General features: G+C 39.0%; 1 protein-coding gene across 2 annotated transcripts in view; it reads right to left on the reverse strand.

The window, feature by feature from the left end:
• Positions 1-26,654, reverse strand: part of LOC126457161 (general vesicular transport factor p115) — a 202,666-nt gene that overhangs the window by 101,707 nt on the left and 74,305 nt on the right. For both annotated transcript variants that reach the window (XM_050093244.1, XM_050093243.1), the window contains exons 5-7: positions 15,925-16,126; positions 7,554-7,657; positions 7,243-7,472 (exon numbers count right to left, since the gene is read on the reverse strand). In XM_050093244.1, coding sequence (XP_049949201.1) covers positions 7,243-7,472; positions 7,554-7,657; positions 15,925-16,126 — 536 coding nt within the window. The remainder of the gene's footprint in view (positions 1-7,242; positions 7,473-7,553; positions 7,658-15,924; positions 16,127-26,654) is intronic.

Raw genomic sequence — 26,654 nt, forward strand, 5'->3', positions numbered from 1 at the left:
TTTAACACATGGCTTCCTCCTCCGACAGGAGGATCCACCACTCTGTGAAGTTTGCGGCATGCCACTTTCAGTTCAGCCTGTTTTGGCAACGTGTGTCGTATATATTCATATTAGGGCAGCCCTCAGTTTCATTGGAGATCTGCCCACCATCCTTGCAGATACTGATTCCAGTGTTACAAGAGCGATGAAATTTTGTAAACTGTCAGGCCTCATCCCTAAATGGTGGGAAGGGAGGCAGACTTCAATACATTATAAACTGCTCCACATAAGGGGACAGCCTTCGTCCTAACCCTTGAGATTAGCATGCTGATTTTTCATCAGGGCACTGATGACCAAGTTTTGGACAAACTGTTTAGCCAAATGTGATGTGAAGCTTGAGGCTTGTGATAAGTCTTGAAAATGACTAACAGTCGAAATTAGCTAATAGCATGGACAATACACATATTGCGGCCTGTTTCAGCCATGTTCTCTTTCTTAAAACTTGTTGAGGTTGTGGATCCCACAAGAAGAAAATTCTTGGTTATTACCGTCACCTGTCAGCTTCAATTTTGCAGTTGCAGTCACTTTTGTTCTCTTCCCCCAGCATTCCTACGTTCTCTGACTTACTCAATCTTCTTCCATGAATAGTCCTTGTGGTGTTCTTGATTTCTTGTTGGCTAGATAGCCTCATCATCTGGACATACTGTCATATGTAAGAATAACTGCTCAAAATATGGACTGCACAATGGATTCAGGCAGCTGGGGGCAGTGTTATGCTAAGGGGAACATTCTCCTGGGCTTCCATGGGACTTACAATAGTATCTGAAGGTACCGTATCAGCTGTAGACTATGTGAATATTACTAACCACCTGCATGCAGCCCTTCACACTTAATGTCTTCTTTGATAACAACAGAAACTTGCAGCAGCGTAATTGTGTCTCAATCCCAGAATCAAGCTAAAGCAGTTTGAGGAGCGTTACAGTGAACTCATGTTAATGTGTTGGCCACCAAATTTGCCTAATCTGAACCCAATGGAACAGATCTAAATTTGCCTAATCTGAACCCAGTGGAACAGACCCAGGATGCTATTGGCACCAGTTCTGCACCCGCGAACAACCAGCCTCTAATTTATGGAAATTGCATGATCTGTGTGTATATATCTGGTGTTACGGGCCTCCATAAAACTACCAAGGGCTTGTCAGATCCATACCATACACATTCGCTGCTATATCACACTTCAAAGGCTATTAATGAAGTGGTCGTAATGTTTCAGCTCATCATTGTACAAGTTCTATAATAAACTTCTGTAGTCTGTAAATATAACCCCCACCCAGAAGTATACTGTAACTCATTAGTTCGTGAGAATATGGAAAATAAATTTCTTAACTTGTAATTCAACTATAGCAGTAATCACACATACTGAACATATAGCTGAAGGGTCTTTCTATCTCATTTATGGAAAAAACAAACATTTTCACATGCGCCATCTCAGATTTGGATGAAACTTGGTGTATTTGTTCTCACTACTGAGATTAGCAGCCATACCATATGTTAATATTTATCAATGTCTGTCTCCTTTTTTCAACATTTGGAAGTTTTGTTGTTTTTAACATGGTGCTGCTAGAACAAAATGACACTTATGTTCTGAAAATAAGTTACCATTTGTTTTTGTTTATCATCAAAACAATTTGAAATTTGGGGGCTGTATATTCTTTATTACTGTACAAGAACAAAAGGAAAACATTACTGTACCTTAATGTAAAACCACAAAGTCAGAAAAACTGTTTACTTATATTTTTTCAGAAAGAAAAGAAGAAGAAGAAGAAGAAGAAGAAGAAGAAGAAAGAAAAATAGCTCCACCACCAAACTGAATATCACATCTAAAAAAGCTCATGTTAATGTTTTAAAATAACACCATGTACAGTAGATGTAATTTATATCACTAACTTTTTTTGGAGTAGATTAATAGTCCTGCCGTTGCACCGATTTCAATGATTACTCCTAAGTACCACAAATTAGAATATTTACAAGTTACATGTCTTGGAAAGAACAATTTTCTTTTCTCATAAAAGATACCAATTTATTTCTTCAATTACATTTCAAGGTGGGCTCCATGTCACTACGTGATGACCTTGCTTCAAGTTCCCTAAACAGTCTAATGACTCAATGTTATGGAAACTTCTAGTTCGGGGGAGTGTTCAAAACTCTGCAAAGCATCCTGCAAGGTAAGAATGTGTCTGATTTACATACTCTTAAGAAATAATATAAAACTTAACATTGGTGACAATAACATCGCAAAACTGAAACAAATCTGAATGCAGATCATATTTGATTTGCTAGGAACTTTGTAAAATTTTCTTTTTAGCCAATCTTTTTAACTGTTCATCCTAAGCCATCACACTCAGATTTTATGTGGCCAGCTGCAAAGCACGATTACTCAGTATCGATATTAAAAGTGTTTTGGTGTAGACATAGGTTTATCAAATTAAATTTATTTTTTCAATTGGCGTATACAGCCATAATCAGAATAGTGTTTTTTTTTTTTTTAAGAATAAGAACATGTTTCTTTTGAACTGAGTCACAGTTTCTTGAATTTCATGGATAATGCAGAGATCACATTTCATATCATCAGATACTATACATAGACTTTAAACTAGGCTTTCATCTTCAGTAATTTTTAGACTAATTATAATATAATGTACAGTGCAAAGGGACCAATGGTACCACTGATCTTCGTCCTGCGTAGTAAAAGAGTAGTTTTCACTAGAATTCATTCGTGCTGTGGCCACATTTACGTCAGGTAATTATTTTAGTGCATTATAATATTTTGAACAATATTATGAAAGGACATTTTGCCACACGCCACACACAGGAGCTGTTGTCACAGGCAGACACAACGAAAGACCATTAAAGCATTAAACCTGTCTGCGACTCAATGCCTCCTCTGTGTGTTGATTAGAAATCTAATCCTTTCATAACAATAATGTTATTCCATCCTGGTCTTCCCATTGTTTGATTTTAAAATATTTTGACTGAGACTTGGTAATGCACGAATGTGGAACAAGTATTTTCCAATTCAGATGAAAGATTGTCAATAAAGTCAGTAATGTTTGCAGTAAATGTGATTATTTGTGCTCTGCCAGTTGAAACATACTGATATGAATAGCAGTAGTTGCACTGTCTTCACCGTTTTCATTTTTTTTTTCTTTTTGAAGGGCATTCACTACAGTATCACGGCATACATGCTTAGATTGGTTTTTGCATACTAACATTTTTCTGATATCTTTATAGCTTTGATACTGCATTAAATAGTAAAATTATTTCTGATGAATACTGCAGACATACCCTGAGACGGTACAATCAGCATATGTAAAAATCATTTGGAATGTAGTGATCCCAATGTACAAAAACCTACTTTCAATTCTGGATGTTTTGTGTAAATTACCTAAAATCAACTTTAAATGTTTAGAATTAAATTCTCACCCTGAACATCTATGAGAAGACAACAGTCAAAGAAAGAGCCAAAAAGGTGGAAACAGCATTCAGACTATGCAACACCACTTACAAATCCAAAGCCCCATCTTATTAAGCCAAACTGAGATACATCAGTACTGTAGTCAAATTTGAATGTTTATATGCAGCAGAGGCATTTTTCAGGAAGGGACTCTCAGAAACAGAGAACAAATTTCTAAAAAAGATTCAGGGGTTGAAAACAAGAATCAGTGTTTGAGTTTACATTTTACTTGATGTCAAACAAGGAATTACACAAAATGTAGTTTGATGAGACCGTTCCATAGGGATACCACAAGGTGCTAGGGAAACAACCATTGACTTAGGCCAGAACCCTGCATGCCTGAGCAAGCCTTACAAAACTGGAGAAAGGGGGGGGGGGGGGGGGGGGTAGGCAGTAGGTGCCCCAGAGGTTGCCCGCTAGAGACTCTTACCTCAACAGCCATTCATCTCATCAGCACGTAGCACACCTTGAGGTCGAGGTTATATACAGAGTGTGTGTGTGTGTGTGTGTGTGTGTGTGTGTGTGTGTGTGTGTGTTCCTCACAGTCCAGGCAGTGAAGCCAAGACCCCTGTTCTCCAGAACACACAATGATCCTCCGCTGCACTGCATGGTGGTCACTAAAGCATGCCAAGAGCTTATGGTGACAAGATGGCTGGTGGCACTTACCAGTCCCCAGCTCAGGAACCCCGGGGTCGCCCAGCCCGTACTTAGCAAATGAATGCTGAGCCTCTTAGGGGCAGAACTAATGAAAGTAATCAAGTGAACCATTGGATTGTATTTGTGCTGTATATGTATGTGAAAGCGACATGTGCCCTAGTATATATCTCAATGAGGAACTTTAAACTTTCAGCAAGGTAAGGAACCTGCAGAGGAACTATGGATCAAGTTTAAAAGACAGATATGTAGCCAGTAGAAAAGTTCATAATGGGAGGGAACCACCAGGTATACAGTCACTGTAAAGAAACTTCTAAAGAAACAGAGATTACTGCATAATAGGTGTAAAACAAAGTGCAGGGCTCTAGATAGAGAAGCTGAGTGAAACGCGTTTAGCTGTCAAGAGAGCAATATATGATGCTACCACAGCAGAATATAGCCAGGCGATCTTTCACAGAACCCAAAGAAATTCTGGTCATATGTAAAGGCTGACAGTGCCACCAAAGCTGAGTGAAACGCGTTTAGCTGTCAAGAGAGCAATATATGATGCTACCACAGCAGAATATAGCCAGGTGATCTTTCGCAGAACCCAAAGAAATTCTGGTCATATGTAAAGGCTGGCAGTGCCACCAAAGTTAGTGTCCAGTCCCTCGCAATGAGACAGGAACTGAAATTGAGGGTAGCAAAGTAAAAGGTGAAATGCTTAACTCCATTTTCAAAGGAAAATCCAGGAGAATTGCCACAGTTTAATCCTCATACCACTGAAAAGATGAATGAAATAATTATTTGTGTCAGTGGAGTTGAGAAACATCTGAAACTGTTCAAACTGAACACAGCTCCAGGTCCTGATGGAATCCCTGTCAGATTCTATACTGAATTTACAGCAGAGTTAGCCCCTCTCCTAACTATAATCCATTTAAGATCCCTTAAACAAAAAAACCATGCCCAGCTCTTGGAAAAAGGCACAGGTCACACGCTTCTACAAGAAGGGTAGTAGAAGTGATCCGCAAAACTACCGTCCAATATCCTTGACACTGATTTGTTGTAGAATCTTAGAAAATATTCTGAGCTCAAACATAATGAGGTATATTGAAAAGAATGACCTCCTCAATGCCAATCAGCAAGCATTTCGAAATCATTGATCATATGACACCCAACTTGCACTTTTCGCATATGACTTACTGAAAGCTTTGGATCATGGCAATCAGGTAGATACTGTATTTCTTGATTTCTCAAAAGCATCTGACTCAGTACCACATCTACAGTTATTGTCAAAAGTACGAACAAGTGAAATTTGTGACTGGACTGAGGACATTTTGGTATGGAGAACACAGCATATAATCTAGGATGCAGAGTCATTGATAGATGTAGAAGCAACTTCGGGTGTGCCCCAGGGAGGCGTGTTGGAACCCTTGCTGTTCATGTTTTATATTAATGATCTTTTAGATAATATGAATAGTAAAATCAGGCTTTTTTGCAGATGATGCAGTTATCTATAATGAACTTCTATCTGAGAGAAGCTGCCTAAATATTCAGTCAGACCTTGATAAGATTTCAACAAGGTGCAGAGACTGGCAACTTGCTAAGTTCAGAAATTTAAAATTTTTGCACTTCAAAAAACGAAAAAATGTAGACTACAATACCAATGAGTCACTGTTGGAAACGCCAACTCATACAAATATCTGTGTGTAACACTTTGTAGGGATATGAAATGGAATGAACACACAGGTTCAGTCGTCGGTAAAGTGGGTGATCGACTTCAGTTTATTTGTAGAACACTTGGAAAGTACAATCAATCTACGAAGGAGATTGCTTACAGTCACTCATGCGAACCACCCCAGAATATTGCTCAAGTGTGTGGGACCCGTACCGAATACGACTAACAGGGGATATTGAATGTATACAGATAATGGCAGCACAGGTTTCTTCAACCTGTGGACAGTGTCACAGAGATATTGAATGAACTGAACTGAAAGACTCTTGAAGATAGGTGTAAGCTATCCCAAGAAAGCCTGTTAACAAAGTTTCAAGAACTGGCTTTAATTGGTGACTCTAGGAATAATTTACGATTCCCTACGTGTCACTCACATAAGGATCGTTAGAATAAAATTAGTATAATTACTGCATGCACAGACACATTCAAACAATCATTCTTCCTGCACTCCTTACATGAATGAAACAGGAAGAAAACCTAATAACTGGTACAACGAGACGTACCCTCTGCCATGCACCTTACGATGGTTTGCTGAGCATAGATGTAGTTGTAGATATGTTCTTACTATTTAATCAAATGTAATGTGAAGCCTGAAGTTGTGATAAGTGCTTGAAAATTACTTACAGTTGAAATTAGCTAATCACATGGACAATAAATATATCACAGCCTGTTTGGATCATATTTTCTTTCTTGAAATAAATGTTCAACTATACAATAATGAATAACGAAGGAGATAAATATTGGAACTTCCCGTACACAACTCCACATAGTTTTCTATGAAGATATTACAATTATATCAGTACTACATAATTAAAACTTTGTATAATTATGAAGATGAATATGTATTTTAGTACTGCCATCAAAAGCACTTAAAAACAGAAATCAGTACTCCAAGTTTTAGGGCAATATTTCACTACTTCTTTGCGAGAGATTGCAAAGGGCTAAAGAGAGAGGTCACTCGAGCCCTATACGACAAGGAGTTCAAATATTATGAAGAGTGAGGGTGGAATATCACTGTCTTGTCAGTACATATGCTTGTAAAGAACACAGCCTTTGAAACAAGACATTTGTCATACATAGGCATATTTAACAAACAAGAAACAGAGAAACCATGGTTTCCAGCCTGGTGAACAATTTAATTTCACCCAATGGTAAGAATCCACAACTATAAGAAGAATATTTAATGTTTTCAGAGTTGAAACTCTGCAAGCTTAGTTTCAAAACATATACTTTTTGTTCACTTAAGAAGCTATAAAGCAGCTGGTTGAGTTTTTTTAGTGAACACTTTTTTAGAGACTTCTTTTTTTTTTGTTTAAATTCTAATTTTACCTGTTACTGAAACAACAAACAACTGTTTGCATAAATCTTAAATTACACCCACCTTGGAGGAGCTGAAGGTGCCAGAACATTGGCAAAATATTCCTGGTTGCTCATATTACCCCTGATGACTTCCCCAACTGTGTTGATTGTTTCAGTAAGAATATCTGCTGGAACACCACTTGCCATCAGAATATTGCACAAGTTTTCTAACAGCCCACAGGACTTCATAGTCTTCTGAGATGAAGTGGTTACCTGAGCTGGATTACCAGGCGTTACCAATGTCCGTAAAACCTACAATTGAACAGAATGATATCAAAAACATATTGTGACAATTACTTCTGACATCTAACTACTATTTCAATGGACTCTCACCTGCAACATACAGTGCACGTTGCTGACTTTTTGAGGACTCCATACTGTATCATCCCCTTCAGCAGGTAAATAAAACATGGGTGCAAGTCTTTGTATGTAGCTTCCTGCCAATTGACAAATTTATCATAGTTTTATATATATAAAAAAGCAATAAAATAAGATTGAAACAAAAGCATTTTAAGGCAATGAAACTGTCTTCAGTGTGAAATAACATAAATAAAACTGTATCTATTGTCATCAAAATAAGATTTTACTACAACCAATGCAAATTTCAAAAATACTGTTCCTTGTCATGTTGTATAGTAGTTGTTACAAAGTGCAATAAGGTATGGTACGAGGCCACAGTTTAAAATCTCTTTCTAATTATAAGTTATCTGTTTACTATGTAAACTATTGAGGTCTTTCTTGATCTACAACATAAAAATATTTCTTAAATATCTTGAGATGGGCACTATTTTGTAGTAAAGAACTATTATGGGCTGTCCGAAATACTGGGTGGTATGAGGTCTGGCCACAATAATCCATCCTGCCATGTTGTTGACAATTATATGGAACATCCAATATAGCACGTATTAGATTACTGTCACTTCATGTACTATATAAATATTACATTTTGTACAGAGTATAACTTAATTATAGCTAACACTTGGTCCAAGCATCATGAAAGCAGGTTGTATATATGGAAAAGGCCTGGAGACACTGGAAGGTTTCACAGATAGATTATATAATGGTAAGACAGAGATTTAGGAACCAGGTTTTAAATTGTAAGGCATTTCCAGAGGCACAGATGGATTCTCATCACAATCTATTGGTTATGATCTGTAGATTAAAACTAAAGAAACTACAAAAAGGTGGGAATTTAAGGAGATGGGACCTGGATAAACTGAAAGAATCCGAGGTTGTACAGAGTTTCAGAGACAGCATTAGGGAAATACAGTGGAAGAAGAATGGGTAGCTTTGAGAGATGAAATAGTGAAGGCAGCAGAGGATCAAGTAGGTAAAAAGACAAGGGATAGTAGAAATCCTTGGGTAACAGAAGAGATACTGAATTTAATTGATGACAGGAGAAAATATAAAAATGCAGTAAATGAAACAGGCAAAAAGGAATACAAACATCTCAAAAATGAGATCAACAGGAAATGCAAAACGGCTAAGCAGGGACGGCTAGAGGACAAATGTAAGGATGTAGAGACATATCACTAGTGGTAAGATAGATACTGCCGACAGGAAAATTAAAGAGACCTTTAGAGAAAAGACATCCACTTGTATGAATATCAAGAGGTTGGATGGAAACCCAGTTCTAAGCAAGGAAGGGAAAGCAGAAAGGTGGAAAGAATATATAGAAGGTCTATACAAGAGTGATGTACTTGAGGACAATATTCTGGAAATGGAAGAGGATGTAGATGAAGATGATATGGGAGATGTGATACTGTGTGTAGAGTCTGACAGAGCACCGAAAGATGTAAGTCGAAACAAGACCCCGGGAGTAGACAGCATTCCATTAGAACTACTGATAGCCTTGGGAGAGCCAGTACTGACAAAACTCTACCATCTGGTGAGCAAAATGCATGAGACAGGTGAAATACCCTCAGACTTCAAGAAGAATATAATACTTCCAATCCCAAAGAAAACAAGTGTTGACAGGTGTGAAAATTACAGAACTATCAGTTTAATAAGTCATGATTGCAAAATACTAACACAAATTCTTTACAGACAAATGGAAAAACTGGTAGAAGCCGACCTCGGGAAAGATCAGTTTGGATTCCGTAGAAATGTTGGAACACGTGAGGCAATACTGATCCTATGACTTATCTTAGAAGATAGATTAAGGAAAGGCAAACCTACGTTTCTAGCATTTGTAGACTTAGAGAAAGCTTTTGACAATGTTGACTGGAATACTCTCTTTCAAATTCTGCAGGTGGCAGGGGTCAAATACAGGGAGCAAAAGGCTATTTACAATTTATACAGAAAACACATGGCAGTTATGAGAATTGAGGGGCATGAAATGGAAGCAGTGGTTGCAAAAGGAGTGTGACAGGGTTGTAGCCTCTCTCAGATGTTATTCATTCCGTATAATGAGCAGGCAGTAAAGGAAACAAAAATAAAAATTTAGAGTAGGCATTAAAATCTATGGAGAAGAAATAAAAACTTTGAGCTTCGCCGATGACATTGTAATTCTGTCAGAGACAGCAAAGGACTTGGAAGAGCAGTTGAACGGAATGGATAGTGTCTTGAAAGAAGGATATAAGATGAACATCAACAAAAGCAAAACGAGTATAATGGAATGTAGTCGAACTAAGTCGGGTGATGCTGAGGGAATTAGATTAGGAAATGAGACACTTAAAGTAGTAAAGGAGTTTAGCTATTTGGGAAGCAAAATAACTGATGATGGTCGAAGTAGGGAGGATATAAAATGTAGACTGGCAATGGCAAGGAAAGTGTTTTCGAAGAAGAGAAATGGATTTTAATACCTACTCCAAATTTTTCTTTTGTTACCTTCACTGCTTGCTCAATATACAGATTGAGACTACAACCCTGTCTCACTCCCTTCCCAACCACTACTTCCCTTTCATACCCCTCGACTCATAACTGCCATCTGGTTTCTGTACTAATTGTAAATATCCTTTCGCTCCCTGTATTTTACCCCTGCCACCTTCAGAATTCGAAAGAGAGTATTCCAGTCAACATTGTCAAAAGCTTTCTCTAAGTCTACAAATGCTAGAAACGTAGGTTTGCCCTTCCTTAATCTAGCTTCTAAGATAAGTCGTAGGGTCAGTATTGCCTCACGTGTTCCAACATTTCTACGGAATCCAAACTGATCTTCCCCCAGGTTGGCTTCTACTAGTTTTTCCATTCGTCTGTAAAGAATTCGCGTTAGTATTTTGCAGCTGTGGCTTATTAAACTGATAGTTTGGTAATTTTCACATCTGTCAACACCTGCTTTCTTTGAGATTGGAATTATTATATTCTTCTTGAAGTCTGAAGGTAATTCGCCTGCCTCATACATCTTGCTCACCAGATGGAAGAGTTTTGTCATGGCTGGCTCTCCCAAGGCTATCAGTAGTTCTAATGGAATGTTTCTACTCCCATGGCCTTGTTTCGACTTAGGTCTTTCAGTGCTCTGTCAAATTCTTCTTGCAGTGTTATATCTCCCATTTCATCTTCATCTATGTTCTCTTTCATTTCCATAATATTGCCCTCAAGTACATTGCCCTTGTATAGACCCTCTATATACTCCTTCCACTTTTCTGCTTTCCCTTCTTTGCTTAGGGCTGCTTTTCCATCTGAGCTCTTGGTATTCTTACAGGTGGTTTTCTTTGCTCCAAGGGTCTCTTTAATTTTGCTGTAGGCAGTATCTATCTTATCCATAGTGATATATGCCTCTACACCCTTACATTTGTCCTCTAGCCATCCATGCTTAGCTATTTTGCACTTTCTGTTGATCTCATTTTTGAGGTGGTTGTATTCCTTTTCACCTGCTTCATTTACTGCATTTTTATATTTTCTCCTTTCATCAACTAAGTTCAATATCTCTTCTGTTACCCAAGGATTTCTACTTGTCCTCATCTTTCTACCTACTTGATCCTCTGCTGCCTTCACTATTTCATCTCTCAAAGCTACCCATTCTTTTTCTACTGTGTTTCTTTACCCTGTTCTTGTAAACCATTCCCTAATGCTCACTCTGAAATTCTCTACAACCTCTGGTTTAGTCAGTTTATCAAGATCCCATCTCCTTAAATTCCCACCTTTTTGCAGTTTCTTCAGTTTTAATCTACAGATCATAACCAATAGATTGTGGTCAGAGTCCACATCTGCTCCTGGAAATGTCTTACAATTTAAAACCTGGTTCCTAAATCTCCGTCTTACCATTATATAATCTATCTGATACCTTTTAGTATCTCCAGGATTCTTCCATCTATACAACCTTCTTTTGTGATTCTTGAACCAAGTGTTAGCTATGATTAACTTATGCTCTGTGCAAAATTCTACAAGGTGGCTTCCTCTTTCATTTCTTAGCCCCAATCCATATTCACCTACTACATTTCCTTTTCTCCCTTTTCCTACTACCGAATTCCAGTCACCCATGACTATTAAATTTTCGTCACCCTTCACTATCTGAATAATTTCTTTTATTTCATCATACATTTCTTCAATTTCTTCGTCATCTGAAGAGCTAGTTGGCGTATAAACTTGTACTACTGTAGTAGGAGTGGGCTTCGTATCTACCTTTGCCACAATAATGCGTTCACTATGCTGTTTGTAGTAGCTTACCCGCATTCCCATTTTCCTATTCATTATTAAACCTACTCCTGCATTACCCCTATTTGATTTTGTGTTTAAACCCTGTAGTCACCTGACCAGAAGTCTTGTTCCTCCTGCCACCGAACTTCACTACTTCCCACTATATCTAACTTTAACCTATCCATTTCCCTTTTTAAAGTTTCTAACCTACCTGCCCGATTAAGTGATCTGACATTCCACGCTCCGATCCGTATAACGCCAGTTTTCTTTATCCTGATAACGATATCCCCTTGAGTAGTTCCCACCCGGAGATCCGAATGGAGGACTATTTTACCCAAGAGGACGCCATCATCATTTAACCATACAGTAAAGCTGCATGCCCTCGGGAAAAATTACGGCCTTAGTTTCCCCTTGCTTTCAGCCGTTCGCAATACCAGCACAGCAAGGCCGTTTTGGTTAGTGTTACAAGGCCAGATCAGTCAATCATCCAGACTGTTGCGCTTGCAACTACTGAAAAGGCTGCTGCCCCTCTTCAGGAACCACACGTTTGTCTGGCCTCTCAACAGATACCCCTCCGTTGTCGTTGCACCTACGGTACGGCTACCTGTATCGCTGAGGCACGCAAGCCTCCCCACCAACGGCAAGGTCCATGGTTCATGGGGGGGGGGAGGTAGGAATAATACAAGCTTAAATTTGTTGGTGGTTTTTGGGAGCACACAGGAAGTGAAATTTCGTCACAGAGCTCCTACCTCTGGCAGCAGCAATACCTCTAACCCAAGTGGGCAGATCGAACTGAGCTTAGGTACAGGAACACCATTCCACTCTACTTCAATTCTATGGCTGCTATACTCTTCACCAATCATGGTGGCCCAAGGATAGCGTAGAATACACATTGCAGATCATGAGGTGTCTGTACAGTAGCAAGCCCTGATGTCAGACTGAACGCAACCAACACTCAGTAGCTCGCAGCTCCCACAACATATTGTGTTTTAATTGTGTTTACGAGTGAAAACAAGGCTGTTTACAGCAGTGTGAATTTTTCTCAGTGAGTGGAGATTGAGTTCAGAGTTAGGCCATAATTGTCAGTCTATTGAGGGATTTTTTAGAGTATGTTTTTAAGTGATAAATAATGGTTTGCCATGTGATCGACAATTGTAGCAACCACAGCAGACAACAAAATAAGTTAGAAATTAAGTTTCATATATTTCCTAAAAACAAAGAGACGAAACGATAACGATAATGGATGAATGTTTGTAAACATACAGTCATTTTTAATTGAAAATGCTTGTACCTGCACAATATATTTTTCTGAAAGGGATTTGGAAAGTGAACTGTTGAACATTCCTTTGACAATCAAGTTTAAGGTTGATGCTGTTTCAACTCTAAATCTACCATCCTCTGGTGTTTATTTATGGCATAGTAATGAGCCTAATAATTTGATAAATATTTGTGGGAAAAAAAAGAAGCTACCCTAAAGAAGTAGAAGAATTTGTACAGATAAATACATTACCAAGAACCAAAGAAATTACTACCAGGCAAAACATTAACCATTAAAACAAACACTGCTGCAAATGCGACGATGTGTGCTTGTGTCAACAATTAAAAATTATAGAAACAGAAATAAAAGACCTTAGGCAAAAGAATAAAGATTTACAGGATCGTCTCCACAAGGTACGGCTGAGTTACATGAAGTCAATTCATGTTTAAAAAGTGATTCAGGGCTCTTTTTATGACTGTCAAAAGTGGTTATGGAAGGATAGTGTACTAACTCATCATCTGAAGAAATTGCAAAGGCTGCCACTTTATGTTCCCTATCTTATAAAGGGTCAGAAATGTATTTCAGTATCTTCCTACTAGTAAAATCACTATTAAAAACATGACTCAGGAAATTTAGTGTTCCAGCAGGTTTCATTGTTTTAAGCCTTAGTGTTTTGAAAGTTTGAAGTTATCAACAAAATTTGAAAAAGATGTTTGGAAGCTTCACGCTAGTATTGTGCCGACAATATAAAATAACAGCTTAACTAATATAAATCTTACCAATGACAACATCCACAACTGCATACGAGTTAAATGTGTACGTGCTACGTAGCTAAAAGCTTCGGCGCAGTGGAGCATAATGGGACCATCCATGGTAACGTCAGAGCTCACAGCCTGCCTGAGTGTCACCCCTACAGTGCGTTCTAGTATCTGTGCAGTGACTGGGGAGTTGAGTGGTGGTGTGCCAGTCTCCCGGTAACTGATGACCAGATACTTTCAATGGATGAGAGATCTGTAGAACAGTCTAGTGCTCTTTGTCAGTAACATCAGGACAGCACGGGCAACAAGTGATTTGGTATTATCATTTTGAAAGATAATGTCGTGGGAGATACTGCAGATGGGCATGTCCAAAAGTACAGTTACCATCTTCATATAGATAAGGCAAACCGGCCAATGATCTTCTTCAGTGCAGATGCACTCACATTGCCCAAACTCTTATGCGAATTTGTAGATTGACAGCCACGAGTAATGAGTATAGTGGGCAGGGGCACTACAAATGTAGTGTGTGGACAGTAAGTTGGGAATGTGAGTCACATGGGGAGTGTGCCAGAGGTAAGTCCCTGCAGTCGCACTATCCTCTGTGTCCTCGGCGGCTCAGATGGATTGAGCATCTGCCATGTAAGCAGGAGATCCTGGGTTCGAGTCCAGGTTGGGGCACACTTTTTCAACTGCCCCCGTCTTTTGGAAATGTTGGAAAGAAAAGATACCATCTTCATATGTCTTCTTTTTGGTGAGTAACAATCTGTCTTTTCGTACATTGTTGATATTCCTACCTGGACTTTCCATTGTTCGACTGTTTAGGCTACGCTTGGAATAGCTAAGTAGCATTGCGGGTAGAGACTCAGACATGATTTTATAGGTTTTTCTTGGATGTGAGATGCATACTAAAGCTGTCCTTACAAAATCCCTAGTTAGAAGAAATTAAAGTAAACTGAGCTGCCCCAGCTTTATGTAGATAACCCCTTGGCCTAATAGCATGTAGGGCTCACATTTAATGGGCACATTATTTCAGTTTTTTCACAATTTCAATTAATGAATTGAGAAAAACGGGTGTGTCGCTCTGGACTAAAAAAATATCGGACAGCCTCCAAGTGGTTGCAAATTTTCTTGGCCAACATTCTGGAAACTTAGAATTCTCTACAATCAGTGTTCTTTGTAGCTTCTTGTAGAGACAAAACACTTACTTCTGTACATCCACCACTGACTTCCTAAAGGCCTAATGTCTATTCCTCCTTGAAATTGCAATGATCTCAATTATCTCTCTGGTAAAATACAAGAACAAATTAGCGCTGTATTATTTCTTCCATGTAAATCGTAACAGAACTTGTTAAGCACTGCATTTATAGTTCGATGGGAGGAAGGTCATTCAAAATAGATTAGTTTTACCTCTTAGCATCTTAGGGAACAATGACCATAACATTATGAGCAGACTCCAGTTGCTATATTTAATGGCAAAGAATTCAAATGTTGCTACTCCATATATTGTATGACTTTTAGGTTGGCTGCAATGAAATCATGTTCCTTCACATTGCAAAGAAAATGGTCACTTCATATAGACCCTCAAAACAGAAACAATTGAAAATTTAATCTTACGATCAATTCATTCACTGTAATATATCCTGCTATTAAGTTCCTCAGAAACTTTGTTTCTAGCAACACTTGTTTGGTTTTTACATGTGCTTTAATTATGTTTAATTAGTAATTTCATCTATTCTTTCCATTCTGTACCCACTGCACACATGACATGAAGCTTACTTGATATTCTCCCATCTTCAAAATGATTTGTCCAGTTCCTAAACATTACTGCTCACCTCTAGCAATATAGGTATTTGTACCATCTATCCATGGCCATGTGAAAGAAGTATATGACAGCACAACAACTCGGTAAGTTACACAAAATCTGTATAAAGAGAGATAAGAAATTCGATATTCTCATTATATTGGATTTCAGTTAGCAAACATGCAGATATTTTCATAACAACAAATTATGATTATTCCCAATGCAAATTAGGATTACTCCCAAAGCAAATATGGGAAAGGGCAGAGTAATACCTGAGATACAGAAATAAAAACAACATTGAAAATTACAGACCTTCTTTAAAAAAATTCTGATTTGATGTGTTGTTTCTCAGAAGATTTAACATCAATAGTAGACAATCTTCAACAACAATACCACCATCAGAGTACCCTTCTTTTGATATAACATCAAACAATCTGTCGAAGGCATTCTCGAAGGCTACTATTTTTTGGATGTTGGCATTTCCTTTTGTAAGCTGTATCAGAAGTAAGAGTGCCTGAAATCACAACATTTAAATTATCTCTGAAAGATATATTATTCATGTTGAAACTTTTATACAACATACTTATAAGCTAAAGTACTTAAATAATACATGTAACTGTGCAAAATATATCCATGTTACATTACTTAGTCTTACATTAGAGTTAAGGATTAGAAGCACAAAAGTAGAGAACTTATAATGGCACAAATTTGCCTTCTCCTGATTTGTGGTTTGCAAGTCACTGTAGTGGTGTCACACATGGCACTTTCTGGAGATGAAGGTCACATAGGTTGGCTAATAAAGATATAAGGTAAAAGGCCTGATAGAGAAAAATGTAAAAAATGGAACAAGGGAAAAGGTCAAAGACTGACAAAACGGAAAGGGAAATGAATTTATATATTGAATAAGAGATCAAAATACCTAGTAAAATAAGTCAGGACTCTTTTTAAATTTGAATCCCTCAACCAAAGTATGTGCTCGTGATGGTAATATGACCACATACTTGCCAGTTGAAGTACCAGAGGTAAAACAGAACTGCTGTACTATCTGTTGATGATGGACAACACTAATTCCTGAGTGAAGCATAGGGTAACTGCGAAGATGTACTGTTAACAACATCTTCGTCTAGAAGTGAGTGAGCTGGGAGGAATTAGGAACTACAAAACGTTCTTGTGGAAATAAGAAAATGATTAAAATAATACGTGCAAACATCTGTAAAGCCTTTGAATATTTCAGTGAACAAAGCATCCATTCTTTATAGTCATTAAAGGAAGATGTACACATAAATTTCAGGCTGTCTCTTGATACAGAACTGCAGGAAAATCATGGGAAGAGACTGTGGTGTGGAACTTTACAGCAAAGATTGCTTCAAGTATTTTTTAATGTAATGAAGGTCCATTGTTAACAAATCCTCAAAATTTCATTAATTTTATGAAATAATTCTGTGTTGAGAGCAATTTAAACAAAATTACTGCACCAGCCAGCCTCAAACTCCCAAAACATATTAGGTGGACACATGGAAACAGACTGAAGGGTTAATACATAAACCACATTTGATAACTACAACCAAATAACCATAAACTTAAAGGATAGTGAACAGTGTGGAAGAGTAGCATTGCAATCTGAGTACACAAAGTAATTTAACTGACACTTCTATAACATGATATCCAAAGGCTGGTATAGTCTCAAGGGTTCTAACTCCTGCTGGAGGTGTCAGAATATTAAAACCTTGAAAATGCCTCTGTAATTTCTTAACAGCTCTACTAGCAAATTCCACTCCCATGTCTACGAAGGTGAAAGCTGTGTGGTCCCTGCACAATGCCCACCTATGGAGTGTAGCCAGTGGGAGGGTGGGAAAAGTGAGTTCCTGGCTCTTTAAAATAAGTGCTTTTTGGCTTTAGCAGAAGACATCCTGGCAGAAAATTAGGAAGGTCTGCTGGCATAGATATGGCAGCCCCACCACCTGTCTATTCAATCAAGTGGTTGTTACCCCTTGTAGAAGAGGAAAAAAAGCTAACTTAAAGTGATCAGGGAAGTAAGCCAGATAGGTGCAAGGGTTAGGACAAAACAAACAATGAGTGAACAGAGAATTAAAATAAAAAAATGTAAATAAGCCTGCCATAACTGAAACAAAAATGAACCTAAAAAGTACAAAGAACCAAATGGTTATACAATGGTCTACAGCAGTTTAAACCCAACAAGAGCATAATGTGGGGTTGCAATACTGGTTTACAGTAAACAAAATTCAGAGTTATAATTATGTGAATGAAAGTACAGTACCAGTATGGATAAAAATAGGTATGGGTTACTTGACAATAATAAGCATATATGCTCCTGAAAAAGGAGGAAAAAAAGAAGAGATGTAGTCATTTTAGAAAGATTTAAGAAAAAACAGGCACACAAAAGTAAATACGGCCACTTGATAATAAGTGCAGACCTGAATGGACATGTAGAAAACATACCAGTAACTGGAGTTGCAGGAACGTATGGAGGGTACACAGTAATAATAATAGGCAAGAACTAAATCATTTCATCACATTCAATGATGTGAAAATTACCAGCAAATTCTTTAGGAAAAAGACATTTACAACGATAAATGGAATGCAAGAAGGAGCCATCAGTCTCTTAAAAGTAAAGCAGTAAATCAATCCGAAGATTGGTTTGAATACCACAGTGCTTTACTACGTATGGTCCTGTTGGAAGTGCAACACTGTTACCTTCCTCCAACATTTGATAACTGACTTACCCAGCCAGTAATAGGGGGACCTACTATTTAATGTAGATTCTGAACCACAATACAACGCAGCATTTTTCATATCAACAAAAATTGCCAGAAGTGAAAGATGTGATAAGTGACAGATAAAAATACTAGGATTGACTGGAGATCAAACCCAAGGCCTTTATCTTTGTAGTCGGACACTCTGCATCTGAGCCACAACTTCTTTATTATTTTATAGTACATAGATAACTTGGATCACTTGTCCAAAATGTAAGAGTCCACAGAGGACTTAACGTGAATTTAGATCTCTATCCTGTTATAGCCAAGATAAACCTGTTGATCAGACAGAAGAAATAAATTACACAACACCCAAGATGAAGTATTTAAAAATTCATCTATTACAAGAAAACAGTATAAAACACTTGTCTCAGCGACACCTCTTACAATGTCTGCAGAACAAAATCACATAGAGCAATGTAAAAAAAGAATGAGAAAACACCAAGTCATGCATTAACAGAGCAACAATGGAAGCTGTAAGGAAAAAGAATAAATTCAGGAAGAACAGTCTCAGAGTATGGAATCAAAGTAGAGAATGCAGTTAAAACAGAACAAAAAGCATACCTCAAACCTATATGATAATTCAGAAGAAACTCTGGTTATATCTGCAGGAAAGCACATCTTCACCAAAACAATAAGGAAGCTCTTCAAGTGTTGTGGAACAGATTTATTTCGTCATAATGAATGATGGGCATGGTGGGCAGAAGATGACCTACAAACTCATAAAACAACTCAGCAGCAAAAATGAATGTCATAGATAAAGAGACATGCATAAAATACCATCAACAACTATATACCGAAGAAGATGAAAAAGAAGACACGTCAAGTTGCAGACAGGCACGATTAAAAGACACTCATATGCAGCTTTCAGCCACATACAACCACCAAATCCAGCAACTCGGGCCTGAGATACTGGAGTTGGTGGTCATGTATGCATGAGGTGTGTGTGTGAGAGTGTGTGTGTGTGTGTGTGTGTGTGTGTGTGTGTGTGTGTGTGTGTGTCTCTCTCTCTCTCTCTCTCTAGTGACAACAGCTACATGTGACTGTCTGCAACTTTACGTGTCTTCTTCATGGTAAGTAGCAATCTATCTTTCCCTACATTGTTGATACTCCTGCCTGCAGTTTCCATTGTTTGAAGATGAAAAATAGGAAGAAAAACAACTTCAGAGGATGGAGGGGACCAACTTGTGCATCAAGGAGATGACATCACATAAAATAACATACAGGAAGCCCTGAAACAGATGAAAAACAGTAAAGCTATGGGGCCTGATGGAATCAATGTATAACTCCTTAAATATGGAAGATAACTTACCTGAAGCTCTTACATGTCTTAAATGACTGTTGGAAGATGAGGGTAGTAACTGAAGCATGAAAGGTGGAGAAGAATAAATATCTGTGAGAAATGTAGCGGAATATGCTTACTAAATGCTTCTTACAAACTCTACATAAGAATTATTAACAACAGAATGAAAAATATTGCCAACACCCTCTTAATGGAGGGGCAACATGGCTTTCAAAAGGGCTGCTCTTGTAATGCCAGATAAAAGATAAACGCCTCACCATGAAGCTGTTGCTCATTTATTTTGTTTTGAAGACAAGGGTCCATTTGTTTAGTAAGCTAGCCAGTCAGACCCCAACTCTCAGCTGATACACATCTACATAACGATAAGTTAAGTGTTTATCTTTTCTCGTGTTTTCCTTGTTGAATATTTCTTAAATTTTGTCCATGTTTTTCTGTTTAAGAGATGTAAGCTCACATTTAGTAAGTGTAAATTCAGGTAGTATGTAGCACAGTTTTCATTTCTTCAGGACAGCCAGCAACATAGCTCACTGAGGCATCAGTGGCCATTGGCGACACATCAGAGGATAGCCAGTTGTGTATCTAGGATTCGGTCTGTTTTTATAGTTTACTTCTTCAGTTAGTCTTGCTAGGATGGGTAGGATGTGTACATTCCGTGTGCTGACACAGAAGGAATTGGCTGCAGTTTGTGAACAACTGAATGCATTTTTGGTTACAGTCAGTTACCTTCAGATTATTGCGTCAGAGTGTAGCACTGTGCCGATGAACGTGACATGTCCATTGAACACATCAGGTCTCTCTTGTTTTGCCCATGTGCTCTTCTGCTGAGACACCTCCTAATGTACTCGATGCAGTGGATCCACTATCACAGCAAAGTGAGTGGCGGGAGGGGGGGGGGGGGGGGGGGTAAAGTGTTCGCGTCACTCAAGGGCAATGCTCAATATGGAGACTGAATGACTAGTGTTGTCCAGTCATCCAGTGATTGGACAGGTGGCTGCTCCTTCAGCAGGGTCCGAGCAAGCACATGGGAGGAGGGTTTTCTAGTTACTGGGAGCTGCAATGTTAGGTGTGTTATGGAGCACTTTAAGCAGATAGTGTTCAGGGCTGGAAAGAAAGCCAATGTGCACTCAGTTTGTCTGCCGGGGGGCCTCATCCGAGACATGGAGGTGACCTTGTCTGCAGCTATCTAGAGAGCAGGGTGCAGCTGCCTCCAAGTTATGGATCAAGTTGGCACCAAAAACGCCTGTCGCATAGTTTCTGAGGCCATTCTCAGTTCATACAGGTGGCTGGTGGAAGCAATGAAGGCTGCTGACCTCACATCTGGCATCCAAGCAGAGCTCACAATTTGTAACATTGTTCCCAGAGTTGATCAGGGTCGTTTGGTTATAAGCTGAGTGCAAGGTCTCAACCATAGGATTCGTTAAGTCTATGATGGTCTTGGCTGTAGATTTTTAGACCTACGTTATTGGTTGGGGATTTGTAGGACTCTGCTTGATATGTCAGGGGCGCAGTACATAAAGGAAGCAGCTACTCGGGTAGCAGAGTACTTGTGGAGTGTACATCAGGGTTTTTTAGACTAGGTGGTAGTTTGAGGTGCTCAGATGAACACTCTCCAGCCAATAAGCAGCAAGGGAAGTCAGACCGAGTTGAGAGTGAAGACACTTTCACTGTAAAAATTTTATCAGAAATTTTCAAGGTATTCATAAAAAGTTTCTGAATTTACTGGCCTTCAGGCAAGTTCTCACAATCAATTTATTCTTGGGACTGACATCAGGTGGAAAGCCAAAGTGGGGAGCTCTGAGATACTTAACGAGTCGTGGAATGGAAGACACATTAGAGGTCATACGAGAGAGAGTGTTCACTGCAGTTGACAAAAATGACGTCTCCACTAACGTTGACGCTGAGTGTGACACTGAAGTTACCTGGTTGTGTGTAACAGGTATAGGTGAAATCATACTGACTGTTGGATGTTGCATGGATTTACTGGGAACCCAATTTTGCTGTGGCAGTTATAGAGTCATTCAAAGAAAGTCTACAGTCACTAGTGCAATACTCTTTTGAGGCGACTTTACAGACTAGGATGTCTAAGGATTCACTCGAGGTAGTACCAAAAGGTAGTCGTGCCAAGTACTTTGAACACATTTTCTGAAAACTCTCTTGAGCAGTTAGTTCAGCAGCCCACAAGCAATGGAAATATCTTAGACCTGGTAGCTACATATATGCTGGATATTATTGACAACATCAGTATAGGATGGGGGATTAGTGATCATGATGTCATTATAGCAATTATGGTTATGAAAGTTAATAAATCAGTTAAGAGGGCTAGGAGAGTGTTTCTGCTAGAAAGAGCAGATAAGCAGTTATTAGAGAGTGAACTGGCATCACTCAGTTCCAGTAAGATGGATGTAGAGGAATTGTGGACAAAGTTTAAGCAGATTGTAAATCATTGCTTGGAGAATTATGTGCCACCATGGTTTAACAATGAGATTCGGAAAATGCAGAGAAAGCAGAAGCTGCTGCATTCTCAGTTCGTAAGAGAACATGCAAATGATGACAAGCAAAGGTTAGTGGATGGATGGACAGATATTTTGCTATGGGTGCATGACAGCACGGTCTCCAGTGCCCGCGCGGAAACAGTCCGAGGTGAGCATTGGGAAAATACGTGAAACAGGAGTATAAATTAGCATGGAAACAAAAGGTAACAAAATGCGGAAAACCATGTGTGCACCTACATGGAAGCACAAAACAAAGTATCATATCAATATTAAAACATCAACTAAATAGGAAGGAAGTGGCAGAAGGAGTGAAAACAATATCGCAGATGGACATGGTTGGCTGATCACAAGAATAAAAGAAGTATGAGAAGCCACTCTGCAACACACTAAAACCTTCAGCCAACAAGCTTAGGTAAGAGTCCAGATAAATAATGAAACTTTAAAACTTTAGTCACACTTGTCTCATTATCGGCTAAAATAGAGGACAGATCCCTACCGACATTTGCTTCTGCTCTCGCATAATGGTATAAAATGCCATCTGTTAAAATATGGCGTACAGAGATGTGCACATCACAAGTATCACAAAAAGGGGGATCCTTGCACCTCAATAAAAAAGCCACGTGTAAGAGAGCATGGCCCAGTGTGAAGACATGTGGAGGTCACTTCATCCCATCTGAGAAACTGGCAGGAGGAACACAACAGCACAATAGCTGACTTCACAAACCAAAGCTTATTGTCCATTACTGCCAGTCATTCCTCATCTCACAACTGCATGAACTTTCTACGTAGTGCAGAAGCAACAGCCTGCAGAGGAATAGGACACTGTGCCACATCCTGTCCTCTGCAGGCCTCTTTGGCACCTCGATTGGCCTGTTCATTTCCCCATATCCTCACATGCCCTGGCTCCTAATAGAATGACACCTGCTTTCCCTGTCATTGGAACAAGTATAGTTGGTCATATATCAGCTGGGTAAAGGTTCTGTAGCGATTGTAAGGCACCAACGGAATCGGAGTAAATGAGAAACTGTTTGCCCTGAATACGATGCATCTGCTCCAGTGCCTTCAGGATTGTTTGAAGCTCTGCTGAGCAAACGGTATACTCATCATGAAGGCGAATTCTGGTGACATGGTTGGGGAACACTACAGAGCAACCAAGGGAATTCCCTTGTTTGGAGCCATTAGCATGAAATACTGTGAAATTTTGATGCAGACATAAAATGTTAAAAAAAAAAAAAAAAAAACAGAGACTGAAATGTAAGATATGGCATACTATCTTTCTTAAAATTGGTCAAATCTAAAATAAGTCTGGGCCTCTGGAGGAGCCAAAGTGGAAATCACCTCCAGCCTTGATGTAAAATATTAAGGCTGGCCATGCCCATAGCTAAAACGCAATCGTTTGTGCGAATCCCATAAGGTCTTGTTGCTCATTGCCGGTTATGGAAAAACTTTTCCAATGGAGGCCAAGCAATGGTATGGTATGCAGGTGGATGGTATTTTACATGCCTGACACAATGAAAGTAGCCACCAGGCATATAAACACAAGGTTAGTAGAGACAGGGCAGAAATGCAGACAGGGCAGAAAGTTCCCAGATATCCCAGTTATAAACACACTTTTTCCCATGTGAAAGTACAATTTTCCCTGGGCAAAGGTACACTATACCCTAGTGAAAGTACAAAGTACTTTTTTCGGAATTAATTGACAATATACTCTCCATCATAGCTGTAAAATTTATCAGTTTTTTTAATGGAGAAGGTATTGTACACTGGCATGGTCTAGGCGTAGCATCTTTGATTAGTAATCAAAATGTCCTCAGCCCCAGGTTCAAAACCTGCCACCGCAAAAATTTTTAAAAATAATCAGCACTGGCTGACGAAGACTTCTGGCATAGGAAGCCACCCTCATTCTTCTAATGACCTTGTCAAAGAGGGCGGAGGAGTGGACAGAAGCTTCAGGGTGCTGTTGTCCTAGGGGTGGGAAACTGCCCATGAAGGCAGAATAATCAGCAATGATCAACGGCACCAAGATGCAGAAGGCAATGGAAACCACTGCATTAATGATACATAATGTGTATCCACAGGACATGTGGCCTGCAGTGTCATGATGATCTCTCCATTGGGAAAAGATTCCAGAATACTCCACATTCAGACCTCCAGTAGGGGACTGCCAAGGGGGAGGTAATCATGGAAAAAAGATTGAATAATCAACAAAAGCATAAAGTTCTTTGAGCTGGGGCATTGAATGTCAGTAGCCTGAATGTGATAGGGTAGCTAGTAAATCTGAAAAAGGAAATGCAAAGGATCAATCTAGATATAATAGGGGTCAATAAAGTGAAATGGAAAGAAGACAAAGATTTCTGGTCGGATGAGTATAGGGTAATATAAACAGCAGCAGGAAATGGTATAACGGGCACAGGATTCTTATCAATAAGAAAGTTGGGCAAAGAGTGTGTTACAGTGAACAGTTCAGTCATAGGGTTGTTCTTGTCAGAATCGACAGCAAACCAATGACGACAACAATAGTTGAGGTATACATGCCGACGTCACAAGCTGAAAATGAAGAGAGAGTATATGAGGATGTTGAAAAGGTAATACAGTACTTAACAAGGGGGATGAAAATCTAGTAGTCATGGGGGACTGGAAAAGGCTACTGGAGAATATGGACTTGAGCCGAGGAATGAGATAAGAGAAAGACTAATTGAGTTCTTTAATAAATTTCAGCTAGTACTACTGAGTTCTCTGTTCAAGAATCACAAGAGGAGGAGGTATACTTGGGAAAGACCGGGTGATTTTAGTTAGATTATACCAGGGTCCGACACAGATACCGAAATCAGATACTGGACTGTAAGGTGTACCCAGGAGCAGATATAGACTCAGATCACAACGCAGTAGTGATGAAGAGTAGGCTGAAGTTCAAGAGATTAGTCAGAAAGAATCAATACGCAAAGAAGTGGGATACAGAAGTACTAAGGGATGATGAGACATGCTTGAAGTTGTCTAAGGTTATAGATACAGCAATACGTAATAGCTCAGTAGCCAGTAAATTTGAAGAGGAATGGACATATCTAAAAAGGGCCATAACAGAAGCTGGGAAGGAAAACATAGGTACAAAGAAGATAACTGCGAAGAAACCACGGGCAACAGAAGAAATACTTCAATTGATTGATGAAAGGAGGACGTACAAAAATGTTAAGGGAAATTCAGGAATACAGAAATACAAGTTGCTGAGGAATGAAATAAAAAGGAAGTACAAGAAAGCTAAGGCGAAATGGCCACATGAAAAATGTGAAGAAATCTAAAAAGAAATGACTGTCTGAAGAACTGACTCAATATACAGGAAAAGTCAAAACAACCTACAGTGACATTAAAAGCAAGGGTGGTAACATTACGAGTGCAATGGAAATCCCACTGTTAATTGCAGAAGTGAGAGCAAATAGGTGGAAAAAGAACATTGAAGGCCTCTATGATGGGGAAGATTTGTCTGACATGGCAGAAGAAGAAGAGTTAGGGATCCAGTATTAGAGTCAGAATTTAAGAGAGCTTTGGAGGACTTAAGATCAAATAAGGCAGAAAGGATAGATAATATTCCATTAGAATTTCTAAAATCATTGGAGGAAGTGGTAAGAAAACCGACTATTGACATTGGTGTGTAGAATGTATGAGTCTGGCGACTTACAGTCCGACTTACGGAAAAATATCATCCACATAATTCTGAAGACTGCAAGAACTGGAAAGAGTGAGAATTATCGCACAATCAGGTTCACAGCTCTTGCATTCAAGTTGCTGACAAGAATAACATATGTAAGAATGGAAAAGAAAATTGACGATGTGTCCGAGTTTCACTTTAGAAAAGGTAGAGGCATCAGAGAGGCAATGCTGACATTGTGGTTGATAATCCAAGCAATACTAAAGAAAAATCAAGATACATTCATAGGATCTTTTTTTTTTTGTGTGTGTGTGTGTGGGGGGGGGGGGGTGTTAGGGCGCAAAACATCTAAGGTCATAAGTGCCCAGTAAAGAACTAGGGAATGCTGGGACCACAAGAGAAAAAAACTGTTGCGAGATCCAATACAAAAAGGAAGAAAAAACAAATCTAAAACATAAAGATGTTATGGAAGAGTATCTAAAAGACGTCAACAAGAAACCAGAGTCAACAGGTAGAAATTAAATCTCTTTTGCCACATTACCGCTTTTTAAAAAACTTAAAATGTGAGCCACAGCTCGCACGTGATCTGCTAAAATGTCTGGCAAAGCGGGCGGCAGCCCAACCCTGAGACATAAGTGGCTAAAATATTGGCAGAGGATCAGGAAATGTCTGACCGTTAATGGCTGGCTACAAAAAGGGCAGCTAGGTGCAGGGTCGCCAGTCAACAAGTGGTGGTGACTAAAGCGGCAGTGCCCTATTCGCAACCAAGGTAACATTACTTCCTCATGGCGAGACAGCCGAGAGGAAGTCTACCAGGCTGTTGGGAGAGG

The sequence above is a fragment of the Schistocerca serialis genome, chromosome 2, assembly GCF_023864345.2.
Source record: "Schistocerca serialis cubense isolate TAMUIC-IGC-003099 chromosome 2, iqSchSeri2.2, whole genome shotgun sequence".
NCBI lineage: Eukaryota > Metazoa > Arthropoda > Insecta > Orthoptera > Acrididae > Schistocerca > Schistocerca serialis.